Source organism: Mya arenaria, chromosome 11, assembly GCF_026914265.1.
Source record: "Mya arenaria isolate MELC-2E11 chromosome 11, ASM2691426v1".
Classification (NCBI taxonomy): domain Eukaryota; kingdom Metazoa; phylum Mollusca; class Bivalvia; order Myida; family Myidae; genus Mya; species Mya arenaria.
The window spans coordinates 65,427,513-65,444,485 of record NC_069132.1 but is presented as its reverse complement, the minus strand read 5'-3'; the positions used below and the strand labels follow the sequence as shown (position 1 = coordinate 65,444,485).

Sequence of the window (16,973 nt, the reverse complement as noted above, 5' to 3'; positions counted from 1 at the left end):
CTGCACCTCTATATTAATGTATGCAAATAGGGATGCTTCTCTTTGTTTAGACATATACTTCTTAATATAGACGAACAAGAGGTGGACCTCAGCAATGAGAAGTGCACCACTATTTTATTCGAAAAAAAAAAGTATTCACAAATGGTAGGTCATAAACACGTGCTGTGAGCAAACAAAATGTATAAACAGCCTAATGCGATTTACAAGGAAGTTCAATAAGTTAAGTATTGTATTTGATTATGATAGCAAAAATACCCAAAGTATTAGGTAACATTTTTTATCAGCAAATTCATTAAAGTGAAACTAAGTTGTTTATAGAAGTAAACCTGGCTGCTACACAAATATAAAATATGTTAAAAATGGATAGTGATGATAATTACATTTTCTAAAATATAATATTTGTGAATACTAACTAGTACAATGAACATCATGAATAATATGTATAGTAGAATAGTTTTGAACGATTCTGAACGATTATAGCTTCTGCCATTCTCATAGATTTAAAAAAAAATCCAGTTTGTAAATATTCGGATGTCTGGTTTAATATATATATTTCGTTCATTTTCAAAAAATAGACATTAAAATAAAAAAATAAAAATCATCAGCTAATAAATTGCATATTTGACATTTCCTTTCACTGATTGATGTTATGTTCAAATATCCTACCTTTATATGTAGTCTCTGGTTTCTTGTTCTGAACTTTAAAAGTGGATACATATATGACTTTGGAGTTTTATGAATATACCTATTATAGCCGAATGATGTTTTAAAGCATTTATAGAATTGACCTTTGCTTGAATTTTAATTAGTTCACAAGATGACATTAACTCCATCTAAATGGCTCGTGAAATACCGATCAATTATTTACCTTATAAATGGTTTATTCGACATAGATTAAGCTCATGCACTTTGGCATAGCATTTAATATGCCAGGATATCCTACTCTCAAGTTTGTAACGTTGATTTTTGGTGGTCCCTAATATAGCTTTTTGGCAATGTTCTTTATCGTTTCTATAAACGAGGTGACTATGCACTGTGATATTTGTGGAGTTTTGTGCTTGTCTTCCATGTTTCTTGTTTTTGATTTTTTGTTTTTGTGTTCTATGAAACCTTTCAGAAAATGTTTATGGTTTTTAATTGTGTGAGTAAAAACGTATGCTTATGTCATCTAAAGACATCGTTGAAAATCGCGTAATTTCGCACAGGAGCGCAGGTATGGAAAACACGGCCCTAAGGTCTAACTTTTTTAATTCTTAATTAATTTAATAAAACTTGGCATCGTTGTAAAGAAGAAATAACCACCTTTCAGAAAAAATGTTTTTGGTTTTTAATTTCTAACGTGAAAGTTAGATAACCTTGATTTTGCTAGAATATTTTTTGAGTTATTTCCCTTGATTAACGGATAAGTTTCGGCCACAGTTTGCAGTGCACTTGTTAACCATCAATTATAATTGAACGATGAAAGCAGAAAAAGGTCCTTATTCTTTTAAATCTTGAGAAAAAGTCAGTTATTAACATCACTTCATATCATATATGATTTACATGGTCAAGAAATGCAAGTAACCTTACAAGTTCCAATCACTTTTTTCTGCAGTATTATTTTTAGCAACAGGAAACGATGACGTCGAATGTTTGCTAACGTCATAATAACTACTGTTCTGAATTCTTACGAAGAAGTGTTTACACACATTCAGTTATAATTACAAAGCAATAAATATTTGCACATGTTTTTGAATATGATTTATTTGACAATCTGCAGTACAAAAGTATTCCAAACAAAAAGCATACATTACATGAAATAAAACTTAACAAAGTGCATGTGTAACCATGTATACAGTGAATGATGTCAATGACGTATGTATGACCACTATTAATTACAAGTTAAAAAAGCTTATTAAAACCACCCCTGTTCTTTGAGAACGCATTTATCTATACAATGAAATAAAACAATTTTTGTCAATCACTCCATAGGGAAAATTCTCAAATGCTTTTCGAAGGTGGCGCCCTTCACAAAGGTTGCTTTCATAAATACCAATCAAATAAGAGTTGTGGAACCTATTTGGTTGCTGTTCCTGACAACATCACTGAAGGCTGATGAAAGTCCCGTGAGAAGATGCTCGAGAACTACGTCTTTTACATGATAGTGTCGTGCACACAAAACCAAAACCTATAATGGTGACAACGACATATTGGTGACTTAAAGCCCTCCTTATTCATCGAATAAAAGTCTTCCACATGGACACATTAGTTTGTTAAAATGGGACAACATAAAGTTGTGTCAATTAATACAGAATAAACTATGAAATCCTACGTGCATCAGTTAGTTTGTAAATGTATTGAAAGTGGTTAACATTGAGTCATAATTCAAGACTTTAGTGGAAATGGACCAAACTTCAACAATAGACAGTTTGATTATTTTAAACACTTATTGTCCTTGTCTTAACACAACAAGAAAAACGTTGTATTAAACCAATGTTCTTATCAGTTGTACCTTTTTTTGAAACAGTTGTTGTCATTAACAATTAACATCAAATCAACCTTGTATTTAACACATTTTCATATTAGTTGTGCCAGCTTTGTTTTAACATCAATCCCCATAAATGATATAACGTCATTACTTATAATTGATTTATTGCTGGAGTCAATTGTATACAATTGGTTAAATTCTCTGCATTGATCAAAATTAGTCTAAACGTTAATAGATCGGTCAATATTTATGTGATAATGTTTATTAACCATACAAGTAACCTGTTGAAAACCAATTGGATGGTTTTGTTATAACTCTTGAAGTGACTTCATAAATATATTCTATAATCTATGATATCAATAACCCATTCGTAGTCTTTCAATATACAACATATATTACACTCGTAAACTAAAATTGATAAATCAATTGAAGAAAACTTGTTTAATAAATTCCATATTGAACGGTTACTTATATTATAAACTCTGTGTACATGATGAAATATAATTACAAAATTGAGAACGCAAGGTGACATGTATACTTCATATCAGTATATATGTATTGCACATTATAAAATATGTTTACCCAATGTTGAAGAACATGGGAATGTAGATGGTATCTAAATGAAAAACATGCCCGGTTCTTTTCCTTTTACCACGTACACATATAATAAACATAAAAATATGATTATATGAATATGTGAGAAATTTTATCTCACGATCATATGTATGTAATATCTATAAAAATGACAAATAGAATAATGTAAAATTTCCATAAAACTGAAAACATCACAACAAATGTGCCCTTATAAATAGATATAAAAATGAGGTCTGAGAATCGCTTTGATAAAATTCATGAAAGCAAAATCTGAGTTATTGTTTACATAGGGTCCAACTGTTATAGACAACACAGAAAGGCTCGAGTCGTACCTCAGATATTAAACCTTCTGTAAACATTGACCCTGATTACTTGGTCCATAGTTAATTTAACAATGTGAGAAAAGACCAACTGATTTGGATACAAAAATGATTGACTGTTGTCGAAGATCGATCGTTGTGATCGCTGAAAATCGATTGCATAATCCTGGATTCTATTGCATAATCCTGGAATCGATTATATGAAGGTAGCTGAATTCTATAAAATAGAAACAAAAAATTGAAAAGTAACACTATATATATTTTCATTAAAACCCCAGCTCTTATCACTAAGCTTATCATTGAAAAAATATTTTTAAGTAACAAAAATAGCATTCTAATTTGCGTCCATGTTCATTCATTGTTAAGTACACATATAATAAGTTTAATGCAGCTTGTTAATCTAATATACCACTTTAGTTTTCCGAGTATCTATTATAATTTTAGACCTATTTACAATCATTACAAATTACATTATCACCAGACACCTAGTCATTTCAATTATTTATGAAGTTATATAATAAAATATATGAATGCGCCTTGTGCACTTAAAATACATGTTAAGGTTTTATAATCCATGACTCTTGCTCTTAGCATACAAAACAACATAAAGGTAAAAATAGTTTTGATCGTTCACAAAAATTAAACAAGGGCATTGGTATATCACTGTGCCACCCAAAAGTAGTAACATGGTTATATGAAAATCATAAAAAATATTATTTGTTTATTAAATTATTATGTATTATATATTTATCTTGATTTATTACCTTTTGAGTTTTTTTAATTAAATATATTACATCTGAAAATAAGTTAAACATAAAATATGGACACTCTGACATTTTTTCCGTATTACCATTATCTGATATTGTATCACACAGTAGCCTAAAGTGCTTGTGAAAAATTGAAAGATATATTATGAAACAATAGGAATACTAGATCATGTAGCATGACAACTGCAGTGAATTCTTCAACACTGTCATATTCTTATTCTAGATGTTTCTTTTAAGTATTAAGTACCAATAACTATTGCTTGTGGTTTCGACAATAAACCACAATCATAACAACTATTATTGCCAAGCCATTTCAAATATTCCTTCATGAAAGTAAAACATGCTTCATCGTCAACATAATTAAAATTCCTATTTCAAATCGTAACACAAATTGGTCTTCGTCAAACCGATAAAGGGCCCATGCTAGTACATAAAAAGGCCTTGATCACAACAGCACTGTATTCCATACCTGTTAAAAGTAATCAGGCAAGTATCACTCCTGTGCTTCTTATTTTTAATTTTGTGTCACACATTCACAAATGCGAGTGCCATTTGTCCCTTTTTAAATATCACATAAGTCCAAGCTCATTGTTCCCGTTTGAATATTGGCAACGCACAGTTTAACCCTGTTCCTAATGATTAATTACAGCTTAAAATTATATGTGTCCCTTTAATCACAATTTCCAAACCATGTGCATCCCTTGGTTATTTTGTGTTCCATAAATTACACCTTCCGTGCCTCGTGTTCCCTTGATCAATTAAAATCACACTATTATAATATTTTGTGTTTCCCCTTCAATCACACAAGTCCGAGCCCCACGTGTCCTCGATTTATGTATGTCCCTATAATCACACCAGTCCAAACCCCGTGTTTCCCTCGGTTATTGCTATCAACAGAGACCTGTGGAGCTGCTCTATGCCGTCATAATCCGGCAGACACAGGTTGTTGAAACTGAAATTATAGAATATTCCTTTTACATTCAAGTCTGTTTTGAGAGTAATACATACATTACGTATTTTCTTATATTAAACTAGAGTTACTGTTATATAACTTCAAGTTGTCGTCATTTTGCCTTACTCATTTAGCCGTTTTCCGAACAATAAATAAAATCTTCATTTTGGAGACGGATGTGTCATCTAACGTGAGTTGAATTTTAATACCAAAATTAATGAAATTCTTATGGAAAAGTAAAAAAGATTGCTAGTGGATGGCTTTTAAACTTTTAACATGTTTAATTTAATACTAAATAAATTCATTTAAGATCCTCCTTGTATGCTTGCTTATAAGACATGTCATATGTTAAATTTCATGAAATCGATACTTATAGTAATAGTAAGTGTATGTGTAAACATTATAAAAGGTTCTATTTTATGCAATCCTCTTTTTACAAACTTTAAAATGAACTTCATTCTGAAACAAAACTGAAACCTTTCTTATCTCAAAAGCAATGTAATCATAGTATTCATCATTGACTTGTTCATATTATTTTCAATAAAAACTGTAGTTAGCTGATTATCCCGCTCACCATGTGTGTGCAGTTGGCAGAGTGTTATAAGTGTATCCTGGAGATATCTGAAACTTGGGCACGAGCTCTGCAAACCCTCCTGGAGGGAGTTGGGAACATCCCGTCGTGAACTGAAGGAGGCGCGCCATTTGTTCATCACTGAAACTACCGATAACCGTCCAAAACCACTCTAGTACCTGTGGAAAAGGTTTTTCATGTAAATTTTACAATGAATACACAACTGGACTTATTTCCGTGTACATGAAATGGCTTGGTATGCAAAAGATAACAATTAATAATTGTCAATCAAATAATTAACGTTATAAAGTTGATACTGTAAAGATGCCTAACTGGAAAGATCAGTAAAGAAACGTTAACAGCTACAAGAAACCATTCTGAATACAATAGCAAGTATTACAAATAAAACAAGAGATGTTTGTCAAACATTATGCCCCCCCCCCCCTGAGCGCCATGTTGTCAGGATTATATGGACAATTGAATGAAACATGCATGGACCGAAATGACAGCTGATTTGTTGCTGTTTTAAGATTATGACCATTAAAGTGTGAGGATAAAGTGTGTTATGACCGTCATGACCTTTGACTCTATGAACTCAAAATCCAGAGTCATCAACTGGTCACCAGAAACCTAAATGTCAAGTTTGAGGGCCATGGGTGCAGGCATTGTCAAGTTATCACAAGACAAGTTTTTTTCGTTCCAGGTCACTGTGACCATGAACTTTGACCCGATGACCCCTTAAATCATAAGGGGTCATCTACAAGTCAGATGCAACTCCAAGTCATGTTTTATGGCCATGGGTTCAGGCATTGTTGAGTTATCACTCGGACAACCTTTTACCATTCAAGATCACTGTGACCTTGACCTTTGGCTCTATGAATCCTAAAATCAATAAGGGTGATCTACTGGTCAGGCTTAACACCCATGTCAAGTTTAATGATCATATGTTCAGGCATTGTTGAGATATCAGTGGGGGAAGATTTGTTAACTTTTTTGCGTTAAAAGGTTACTGTGACATTGACCTTGGCCTGATGACCCCCAAAGTCGATAGGGTCATTTACTGGGCAGGCCCAACCTTCATGTCAAGTTTGATGACCATAGGTCCAAGAATTGTCGAGTTTGCTTTCAAGGTCACTGTGACCTTGACCTTTGACCCCTAAAATCAATAAGGGTCATCTACTGGTCAGGCCCAACCTCCATGTCAAGTTTGAGGGCCATGGGTGCAGGCATTGTTGAGTTATCACTTGGACAACCTTTTATCATTCAAGGTCACTGTTACCTTGACCTTTGGCCCAATGACCCCTAAAATTAATAGGGACAATCTTCTGGCCAGGCTCAACCTCCAAATCAAGTTTGAGGGCCATGGGTGCAGCCATTGTCAAGTTATCACTCGGATAACCTTTTACCATTCCAGGTCACTGTGACCTTGACCTTTGGCCCAATGACCCCTTTAATCAATAAGGACCATCTTCTGGCCAGGCCCAACCTCCAAGTCAAGTTTGAGGGCCATGGGTGCAGGCATTGTCGAGTTATCACTCGGACAACCTTTTACCATTCCAGGTCACTGTGACCTTGACCTTTGCTCAGATGACCCCCAAAAACCATAGGGGTCATCTCCTGGTCAGGCCAATTCTCCAAGTCAAGTTTGAGGGCCATGAGTTCAGGCATTGTTGAGTTATCAATCGGACAACCCTTTACCATTCAAGGTCACTGTGACCTTGACCTTTGGCCCAATGACCCCCAAAAACAATAGGGGTCATCTACTGGTCAGGCCCAACCTCCAAGTCAAGTTTGAGGGCCATAGGTGCAGGCATTGTTGAGTTATCACTCGAACAACCTTTTACCATTCAAGGTCACTGTGACCTTGACCTTTGACCCATTGAGCCCAAAAAACAATAGGGGTCAGCTACTGGTCAGGCCCAACCTCCATGTAAAGTTTGAGGGCCATGGGTGCAGGCATTGTCATGTTATCACTCGGACAACCTTTTACCATTCAAGGTCACTGTGACCTTGACCTTTGGCCTGATGACCCCCAAAAACAATAGGGGTCATCTACTGGTCAGGCCCAACCTCCATGTCAAGTTTGAGGGCCATGAGTGCAGGCATTGTTGAGTTATCACTCGGACAAGCTTTAAAATTATTTTACCATTAAAGGTCACTGTGACCTTGACCTTTGACCCGATGACCCCCAAAATCAATAGGGGTCATCTACTGGTCAGGCCCAACCTTCATGTGAAGTTTGATGACCATACGTCCAGGAATTGTTGAGTTATCACTCGTACAAGCTTTGGTCTACCGACGGACGGACCGACCGACCGACCGACATGCCTGTGCAAAGCAATATACCCCTCTTCTTGGAAGGGGGGCATAATTAAGTAAACTAAGCAATTCTGCTAACGTGACAGCCAACATAACTTTTCGCCGATTGAGAAGTTTGTCTATGTTTTGCTATTATTCTGAAATGAGTATTTTCCAAACTGTGCCAAAGCCCCTATTGCTTACCCGTCGGAATGTTTGAGTTGATCCATTTACCACATGGTTGTTTTTCAGGTCGGCTACACTGTATTTCCTCATACCACACATCAACAACTGAAATGGTGACAAACTTTCCTATTAACCTTTAAAAAAAAAAACAGATCATACAAGAGGGCAACATCACAGATACAATTAAACTCTATTTTAACATGCTAGATCAGCTTGCTAGGAATAATTGTGTATATGTGTGAGTCAATGACAGTCTGTTTTTCTAAATAAATCATTGGACTTCACTCAATAAGTATGTTAGCCCCTGTGATGGAACGTTCTTTTTTTTACTTTTTCTTCGTAAAAAAAAAGAGACTAAAAAATCACAATTAACCAGTGCTGAAAAAACATCTCATTTTTACCACATATGTTTTGGCAAATTATAATCAAAAGAAATAACTAAAACTACAGGGATGTGATTGACCTGATAGCTGAAGGGTTGAACCATTTCGCAATGTGTTCTGGTGGCGCTTTAGGATACAAGTTGATACACCCCTATGCTTTATATATTATATATGCACTGTGCTGTTTGTGGAGTTTTGTTCTGCTTTTCCATGTTTCTAGTTTGTGATTGTTTGTTTTTGTGTTCTTTGTCTTTGGCGTTTACCCTGTGTCATTAAACGTGGTTTATGTTTGATCTTTGGCGTTTACCCTGTGTCATTAAACGTGGTTTATGTTTGAACGTTCGACTACTGTTCTTGTGTGTCTGTAGTTTTTCATATAAATATTGGGTTAAAAAATCTGCAGAAGCAAAACTGGATTTCTATTATCCTTTTGAAGGCTCTCTAGACTTCAAATTTGATTACTAACAACCAAAAGCAATCAATTAATTTATTTATGAATAAGCAAAAGGATAAAAATATCTTTGTTTAGTCTCTGGCGCAATTTGATCCGCTGAAATCCAGAAACAAATAACAATACAGAGTAACTATCAAAAGATGTTATTAACTTACAAGTTATTATACTAGTTAATTTTAAATTGAAAGTAAGACAAACTCTAGAAAACCTACCTCCAGTTCATTTTCATCGAATATGCTGAGTAGGTTGTCTGGTATGAGTTCATTAAGGCCCTTGAGAAAGGCTTCTATTGGCTCTCGTACAGCCGTCGCAAGTCGATACTGGGCCAGTTGGTCGAGATATTGTAACTTGTTTTCATTGGTCACGGCCTGCTTGCTACCACCGGGTATCAAGTCTACCACCTAAAACATTGGTGAAACATACTTCTTATCAACCTTTCTCTAAAGCCTTTAGGGCCCTCTTATCAACAAGAATGATAAAATATTGTTATTTGATTGATAATTTAGTCTGTTAGTGCCACAAATGAAATACAGCATTTGACAACTCTTTGCAAAAACATTTAAAGCATGACGTAATGAACCATAGCATGAAAATACGCCAACAAAGAATGGTGAACAAAACTTTTTCTTTGAAACGTCGAAACTGACTGTTCGAAGATGCCATTTAGGCAGTCAACACTGACTTATTGTTCAGTGCAAAATGACACGGAGATCGTGCTTTGTTTAACTGATTGACTGCTGTTTTGCAAATAGTACTTCGTCATATTTGCAAAAAACTTCGCTAAAAAAAAATCAAATCATCATCTTCTAAATAGAAATTATCACTACCCGATAAAGTAGAATGGTTCCAATATTTGTATACTGACCTTGAATGTTTAATAATGACCTTGTGACTGTAGGTGAGTTTCATTTGTTCTTCAAAGGCTACTTTTAAATTAAGTTCAAATTTAATTATTTTTTTCAATCATTGATCATACAACATAAATAAGATCTGCTTGATAATTTAAATCTTCCAAGTTTAAACTATGGATCAGAAATTTAGGGATTGAATAATTCCCTTGTTTTAAAGAGTTCATTTATATTCAGTTCATCTGTAGAGAGCTTGGTAGATCATTTTTTTAAGTCGAAAAGCGGTTAATGTTATTAGTTGAAAATTATTAAAGTAGAGAACATAAATATAATTAAGGTTTTAATCTTTCATGTGTAGCGACCTAGGAACCAAATTGAAAGTCATGGGCAAAATCTGTAAAGACTTTGTTACAATCTCTTTGCTTTTTTATTATGCTTGATTAAATCAAGGTGTTAGTGAAAAAATCATATAGTTACACGAGTTAAAGATCAGCTGAGCTAAATTATAAATCGCGAGCAAGATTTTATACAATGTATGGCAATTTTATGCTGCAACATTACTTGAATGTTGTTAATATAATTAAATTGAGACAACACCTATGTCAATAAAAAAAGTATCATCGCATAGATTAGAAGTTGAAGCAGAAAGATAGCATAGACTTGAACCCTAATCTCATCAAGAATTATCGAGTGCTTTGTATTAGAAGACGAATTTTTTTTTTCAAATACCTTTGTACAAAGACTTAAGAAACACAATTTCGTAGATGAATATTACTGAAAAAAACAAAATGTACCAAAAGTTTATTGAATTAATGCAATCAAAAAATGTTAAAGTGAATAGCAAATTAGCCTTTCATGTGCATTTAGTTAAAGAAATACGTACCATTGCTATTATGACTAATATATATAAAAAAAAAAAATTAAAATGTACGTTTAATCTTTCGACTTCTGTGCTTGTTTCTGTACTTTTTTCATATAAATATTAACACATGCTGATCTTTCGCTGTCACATACTTGATATATTGACATGTTTCGTGTTACCTTTATCTCTATTTACAATACTCATTTGATTTTGTAGTCTAAGTAAAATATATTTTCTTTATATGCATCTTATTAATATTGCATTGATCTATTGACTGCTTATATATATATTTATATATTTGTCACAGATGTACACTCATGGACATTATGTCTACATTTATTTCGGAATAAATTTTCAAACTTTTAATATAATTTTAGTTCATAAAATTCTAATTGAATTATTTTATTGTACACATTTTCATATTTTATTGTACACATTTTCAAAAACTATAATAATGACTGTATTGACCAATCATACATTATGATTGATAATACCAACCTTGACTGTTCCCTGATTACCCTGTGACCCTGGTAAATACTCTTCTTCAGCGAAGGTCAGTTCCATCCCCTCGATGTCATTTTCTTCAATGTACTTTATCTTTGTCTTGTATAACTCGGGGTCGTCGGTCTCAAAGTACTGAAAATGTCAGTTAATCGATGTAAAAAATTGTGGTAGAATATATACTGAAAATATAAGGGTTCATTTGAAGAAAGGGACACAAAATAACAATAGCAAAAAGTTTAAACATAAACCCGGTTTAATGGCACTGGGTAAACGCCAAAGACATAGAAAACAAAATCACAAACAAGAAACATAGAAGAACAGTGTTCAGTTATAAATAAAAGATGCCTTTAAGAGGAAATTAATATTTCATTCAGTAAAAATATAGATGTAAGCAAGATGATGGTAATCCTATAAAAATTCATACAATGAAATCAAAGCTCAAAACTTTCATAAACATATTCATATTTCGAATACAGATTTTTTATATTCACTATTATAGCATGTTGACACACTTCAAAGCAAAGGACTAAATAATTTTACAACTTGACATTGCATACTTTGTAAGTTTTAAAACGTCCAATATTTCACTCATATGCAGATGTCTAAAATCATTGAGAAGGTGCATTCAAGAAAATATACATTATAAATGAATATATTAAAACACTCACCTTATAATGTACTCTGAGACCGATCAATTGAGCAAGAAATGAGCGTGAGAATCTCGCCTTAACGAGCTGTCGGTATGAGAGTCTATGAGACGACCCGCGCGCAGACTCGTACAAACACTTCCCAACAATTTTACCCGCAAACTCAAACATCTTGAGATCATCGTCACTTCTCCGGTGTCTGTCAGGATGGACCTGAAAGAGGAAGCATGCACATTTTCAATAATATTCATTTACAACGTCAAGTCAAGTTTAATTTTGCTAGTTATATTTAAAAACAAGTGACTTTATTTGATGATGTCGACGTCATTTATGATATTAAACATTTTTAATTGTTTTGTTGTTTTTTAAAAAAGATCATTCACATATCATAAAAACTTTTCAGGCTGTACCAGTCTTTTAGTGAAAATCAAGATACTTACAAAATGCTGATAGACCCTAAATGACAACCCTAACAACTTATGCACATTCTTCAGATCTCTTTTTCTATTATCTGTATCCTAAAGGGTTCTGACAAGCACCTACCAGCCCCTGACTATCCTCTGATGGTCGACAAAACAGCCCTGCCACTGACGGGTCAAACAAATGAACACACACAGTCTCAAACCATTCTCGTCTTAATCCACCCCAGTCTAGACCTATAAAGAAAGCAAACAAAATACACACATTATCTTGAACCATTTTTGTCTTAAACCACCCCAGTCTAGACCTATAAAGAAAGCAAACAAATTACAAACATTATCTTGAACAATTCTCATCTTGAACCACCCCAGTCTAGACCTATAAAGAAAGCAAACAAAATACACACATTGTCTTGAACCATTCTCGTCTTAAACCACCCCAGTCTAAACCTAAAAAGAAAGCAAACAAAATACAAACATTATCTTGAACAAATCGCGTCTTAAATCACCCCAGTCAAGACCTATAAAGAAACCAAACAAAATACATGCATTGTATTGAACCATTTTCGTTTTAATCCACCCCAGTCTAAACCTAAAAAGAAAGTAAACAAAATACACACATTATTTTTAACCATTCTCGTCTTAATCCACCCCAGTCTAGACCTATAAAGAAAGCAAACAAACAACACACATAATTTGCTTTGAACCATTCTAGTCTTAATCCACCCCAGTCTAGACCTAGAAAACAGGAAACAAAATACACACATTGGCTCAAACCATTCTTGTCTTAATCCACCCCAGTCTAATCCTATAAAGAAAGCAAACAAAATACACACATTGTTTTGAACCATTCTCGTCTTAATCCACCCAAGTCTAGACCTAGAAAACAGCAAACAAAATACAAACATTGTTTTTAACCATTCTCGTCTTAATCCACCTTAGTCTAGACCTATAAATAAAGCAAACAAAATACACACATTGTTTTGAACCATTCTCGTCTTAATCCACCCCAGTCTAAACCTATAAAGAAAGCAAACAAAATACACACATTGTTTTTTTACCATCCTCGTCTTAATCCACCCCTGTCAAGACTGATAAAAAGCAAATAAATGTACAAACACTGTCTCAAGTGACTATCGTCTTAATCCACCTCAGTAGAGACCTAAAGTAAGAACAGAAACACACACAATTTCGAACCATTTTCGTTAAAATCATCCCTAGTCTAGACCTGAAGAGAAAGCAAACAAATTAAAACAACCTTCTCAATCCATTGTCGTCTTAAATCACTGAAGCCTAGACCTAGATAGAAACATAACACATGAAAACAAGTCAAAGTAGAACGTTTAAGTAGCATCGTTACAAACAATAAAACATCTTACCCTGTTCCCCAATGAAAGTTATCTCGAAGTTTTTACACCAGTCTCCCACATCGAAACCTTTGGTTGCCTTGAAGGACTGAAATATAATGTATAATATGTCATATTAATAAACAATGTAATAATAAATCTCTTTAAACTGTATTTCTATTGTTGCAATTGATTTCCTATAAAAACGGAGACCATTTTATTAAGAAACCGAGTCAATGCCTAGTAAAGATTTTTGTCAGTGCAGTAAGTAATGAGAGTTCAAAATCTCTCCTTGATACAAGATCACTCCTTGATTTATTCAAGAAGCAAGCTCAGATCTTATTGCAAAACTTTATAAACTTAAGCATTTTCATTTTGGTAATTATGTTACATGTAGTTCATTTAAAAAACATGCAAGATATTTCAAAAATCTAATCAAGCAATACAAAAGATAGTCTTTATTATAACTGATAAACTCCACCATGTAAACTGTTTTATTATTAAGTACCAGTTAATGTGTGTAAGTATATTAAAGAATCTAAAACTCAGTTAACCAATAACTTATCATCTATTATCTTACGCTCTGTAGGACCTTTCCCCTGTCAATTTTCAGTATGGTCGTATTATACGACCGGCGCTGGTGTAACGTTCGAACTTCATGGTAGAAAAATGTCTGTTTATCTTGAAATGTCTCCGAGCCCCCTGTAACAAATAATTTCCATAATACAATGAGTATATGGAGGGTTTATCCCTGTTTGGTAAATTACATATAACATTCTTTCTGTATCAGCGTATTTTTTATGTTTTTAAATTTTTGACAAAGGCATAAAGTGAAGACAAATCAGGCTTATAAAATGAATACATTTATTTCCTTTGACAAATCTGATAATAAAATATTCACTACAACATATAAAATGCATTTCTTTTACACTCTGATTCACACAATTCATATACTTTACAACTCAATTAATACATGGTTTGTTCGGTGTTCCCCTTCCCACAATTTTAGTTCATCACTGTGAACCTTCATGGCTAGTTTCTTCAAAATCGTATAATGCATGGTCAAGATACAGCCCGGACAAGGTTCAATTCGGATGGACGCAATAGCACACTGACGCACGCATGCAAGGACAAATGGACAGACAGGGTGATTTCATTAGATCAACCGCAATATTAGTGATGCCCTAAAAAGAAACAAAAAGGTAATGATCACTAGAGAGGCTGAACGAATTTGGGTCGCAGGTATTTTGAGTCGGAAAACACCAAACAAAGTGTTTATGAATTGTGGCTTTATTATATTATTTTGTAAAATTATAAAATAATTGACGTTGGAAAAGAATGTAGGATAAGCATTTCACCATACCAATATTCTTCAGGAGGAATTTAGTGAAGGTCGCAGCTATAACGCTTCGATCCTTCGCAGCAAGCATTATAGGGGGTTGAGAACCATCGTCTATCGTGAACACATAACTGCCTAACACGTTGTTGAACCCGCTAAAGCTGAACTGGAATCAAGATATATTAATAATTTAGTTATATTTTACAGTCCATTTCAAGTCTGACTAACATTTAATATTTATTAACTTTGACACAAAACCCACTGTCGTTTAGGTTTTTTAAACCCTGGCGAAAAAGGGGCATTACTCACCAATAATTCAATCCAGGATTAACGGTTATTGTTGACAGGTTTTATTGAGATATAACATGGGTCAAAGGTTAAAAGTAGATGCAAATAAGAATAAGAGACACTATGGTTATAAAAATAAACGTCAACTTTCTTTCTCCGAAAAACAGAATTAAGAATAAAATGACCTTAAGTCACATGTACACATTGCAGAGGTTGCAAAAAACACCAGACAAACACATACTGCACCAGTAAAAAACAAGCCCGGAAACAAGAAATCTTAAGTTTGCAATACCTTTGTTGACGGGCACACCCTGTAGGTGAATAATCGTTTGCCAATGATCTTCAGAAAATATTCTTTCAATTTAAGTTGCTGAAAGTAGAGAAAGAAAAAAACATGTTATACTTTTTTTACGTCAATATTGCCTTAGTTTTCATATCCGAACAAAAATCCAGGCTACAACATAATTATCTCCCCATTTTTAAACAGACAAGCCTTAGTTCCATTTCATGTACTCCGAAAGTAAAAACGTAGAACACCACAACTTTATATGTATTTCTTTCAAATTATGATACAACTGTTGTTACCTTGGGCGTTATATAGATGTAGACCTTCTTGGGCTTGCACAGTTTTTCATGATTGCACTCTATCAGTCGTGCTTCGTACCAAATATTGTGAGATTTGCTGATGTTCTTTTCAACACAAGTATGGTCATCAGCTGCAAATAAGTTGAGTTGTTTTAATTTCTGTTGGGCAAAATGTTATCACATGACAAGCCTTGAACAGACTGGCCAGTCAAAGTGTTTTGGCCAAACATTAGAATCCACATGTACGGCATTGATTTTGGTTATGTTTCTCTTTATGACAAGTATAAAATGCTAAAAAAAACACTATCAAAAATGAGTAAATGTCCAAAGATATTTTTGTATATTATTCATCTGTCTGCGGTAAACAGTGATACAGGTTTAACTTAGCTTTTCGATTGTCCATCAAAGTATTTTCCACCTTTCAAAGAACATCTGCAATTAGTTTTTCCTTGGGTTAAATAAGAGATTTTATGTAAAGTATCAGAGATACTTCAGACATTTTAGTAGATTTGTATCTGACAATATCTGCATATCAAATAGAGTTGCATATCAATTTAGTGTTTAAATATCTACAATAGATATTCATTTTCTTTTAGACAAAAGTAAGTAGAGTGTAGGTTTTGTATATTTCTGAATTTTCGTGTTTGCTTGTGATTTCGGTCTTGGTATTATAGCGGGATTTTTGAAAGTCATTTAACATTCATTTATAACAAACTTCACTATTTCATCTCCTTTGTCACAACTGCATGGTTTGATAAAGCTCATATTTCACCAGGTCCTCCAGTCCAGGTTTGAGAGCGAGAGCCAGGGTTTAGAGAGCCAGTGTTTAGTGTAACAGGTCAAAAGTACCAAATACTATTTGAGTATACAAACAATGTTATTTACTGTGTAATATATGCTATTGAATAGAATATAGGCTATTGAAATAAGAACATTCACTCATCCTGAACTCATTGTTTAAATGTAGATTTCATTTAACTATTTTAACCTTAAAGTCTTTGTTTATTATTCTTATAAGAAGTTATTTAGTAATGTCTACAGTACTATAGGATAATATTATTGAGGTAATTGCAGAATGTTTTTACCGTTACTGCCATTCCTGTGACTACTTTACAGTCGTGTGTTAATATATAGCAGAATGGA

At 33.7% G+C, this 16,973-nt stretch overlaps 1 protein-coding gene across 2 annotated transcripts in view; it reads right to left on the bottom strand.

Moving 5' to 3' along the window:
• Positions 1–1,733: 1,733 nt before the first annotated feature.
• Positions 1,734–16,973, bottom strand: part of LOC128209318 (apoptosis-resistant E3 ubiquitin protein ligase 1-like) — a 42,984-nt gene continuing 27,744 nt past the window's right edge. For both annotated transcript variants that reach the window (XM_052913301.1, XM_052913302.1), the window contains exons 8-19: positions 15,831–15,961; positions 15,538–15,615; positions 14,982–15,123; positions 14,199–14,320; positions 13,652–13,727; positions 12,397–12,509; positions 11,875–12,066; positions 11,201–11,338; positions 9,205–9,393; positions 8,174–8,260; positions 5,675–5,850; positions 1,734–5,100 (exon numbers count right to left, since the gene is read on the bottom strand). In XM_052913301.1, coding sequence (XP_052769261.1) covers positions 4,998–5,100; positions 5,675–5,850; positions 8,174–8,260; positions 9,205–9,393; positions 11,201–11,338; positions 11,875–12,066; positions 12,397–12,509; positions 13,652–13,727; positions 14,199–14,320; positions 14,982–15,123; positions 15,538–15,615; positions 15,831–15,961 — 1,547 coding nt within the window. In that variant the 3' untranslated portion in view covers positions 1,734–4,997. The remainder of the gene's footprint in view (positions 5,101–5,674; positions 5,851–8,173; positions 8,261–9,204; positions 9,394–11,200; positions 11,339–11,874; positions 12,067–12,396; positions 12,510–13,651; positions 13,728–14,198; positions 14,321–14,981; positions 15,124–15,537; positions 15,616–15,830; positions 15,962–16,973) is intronic.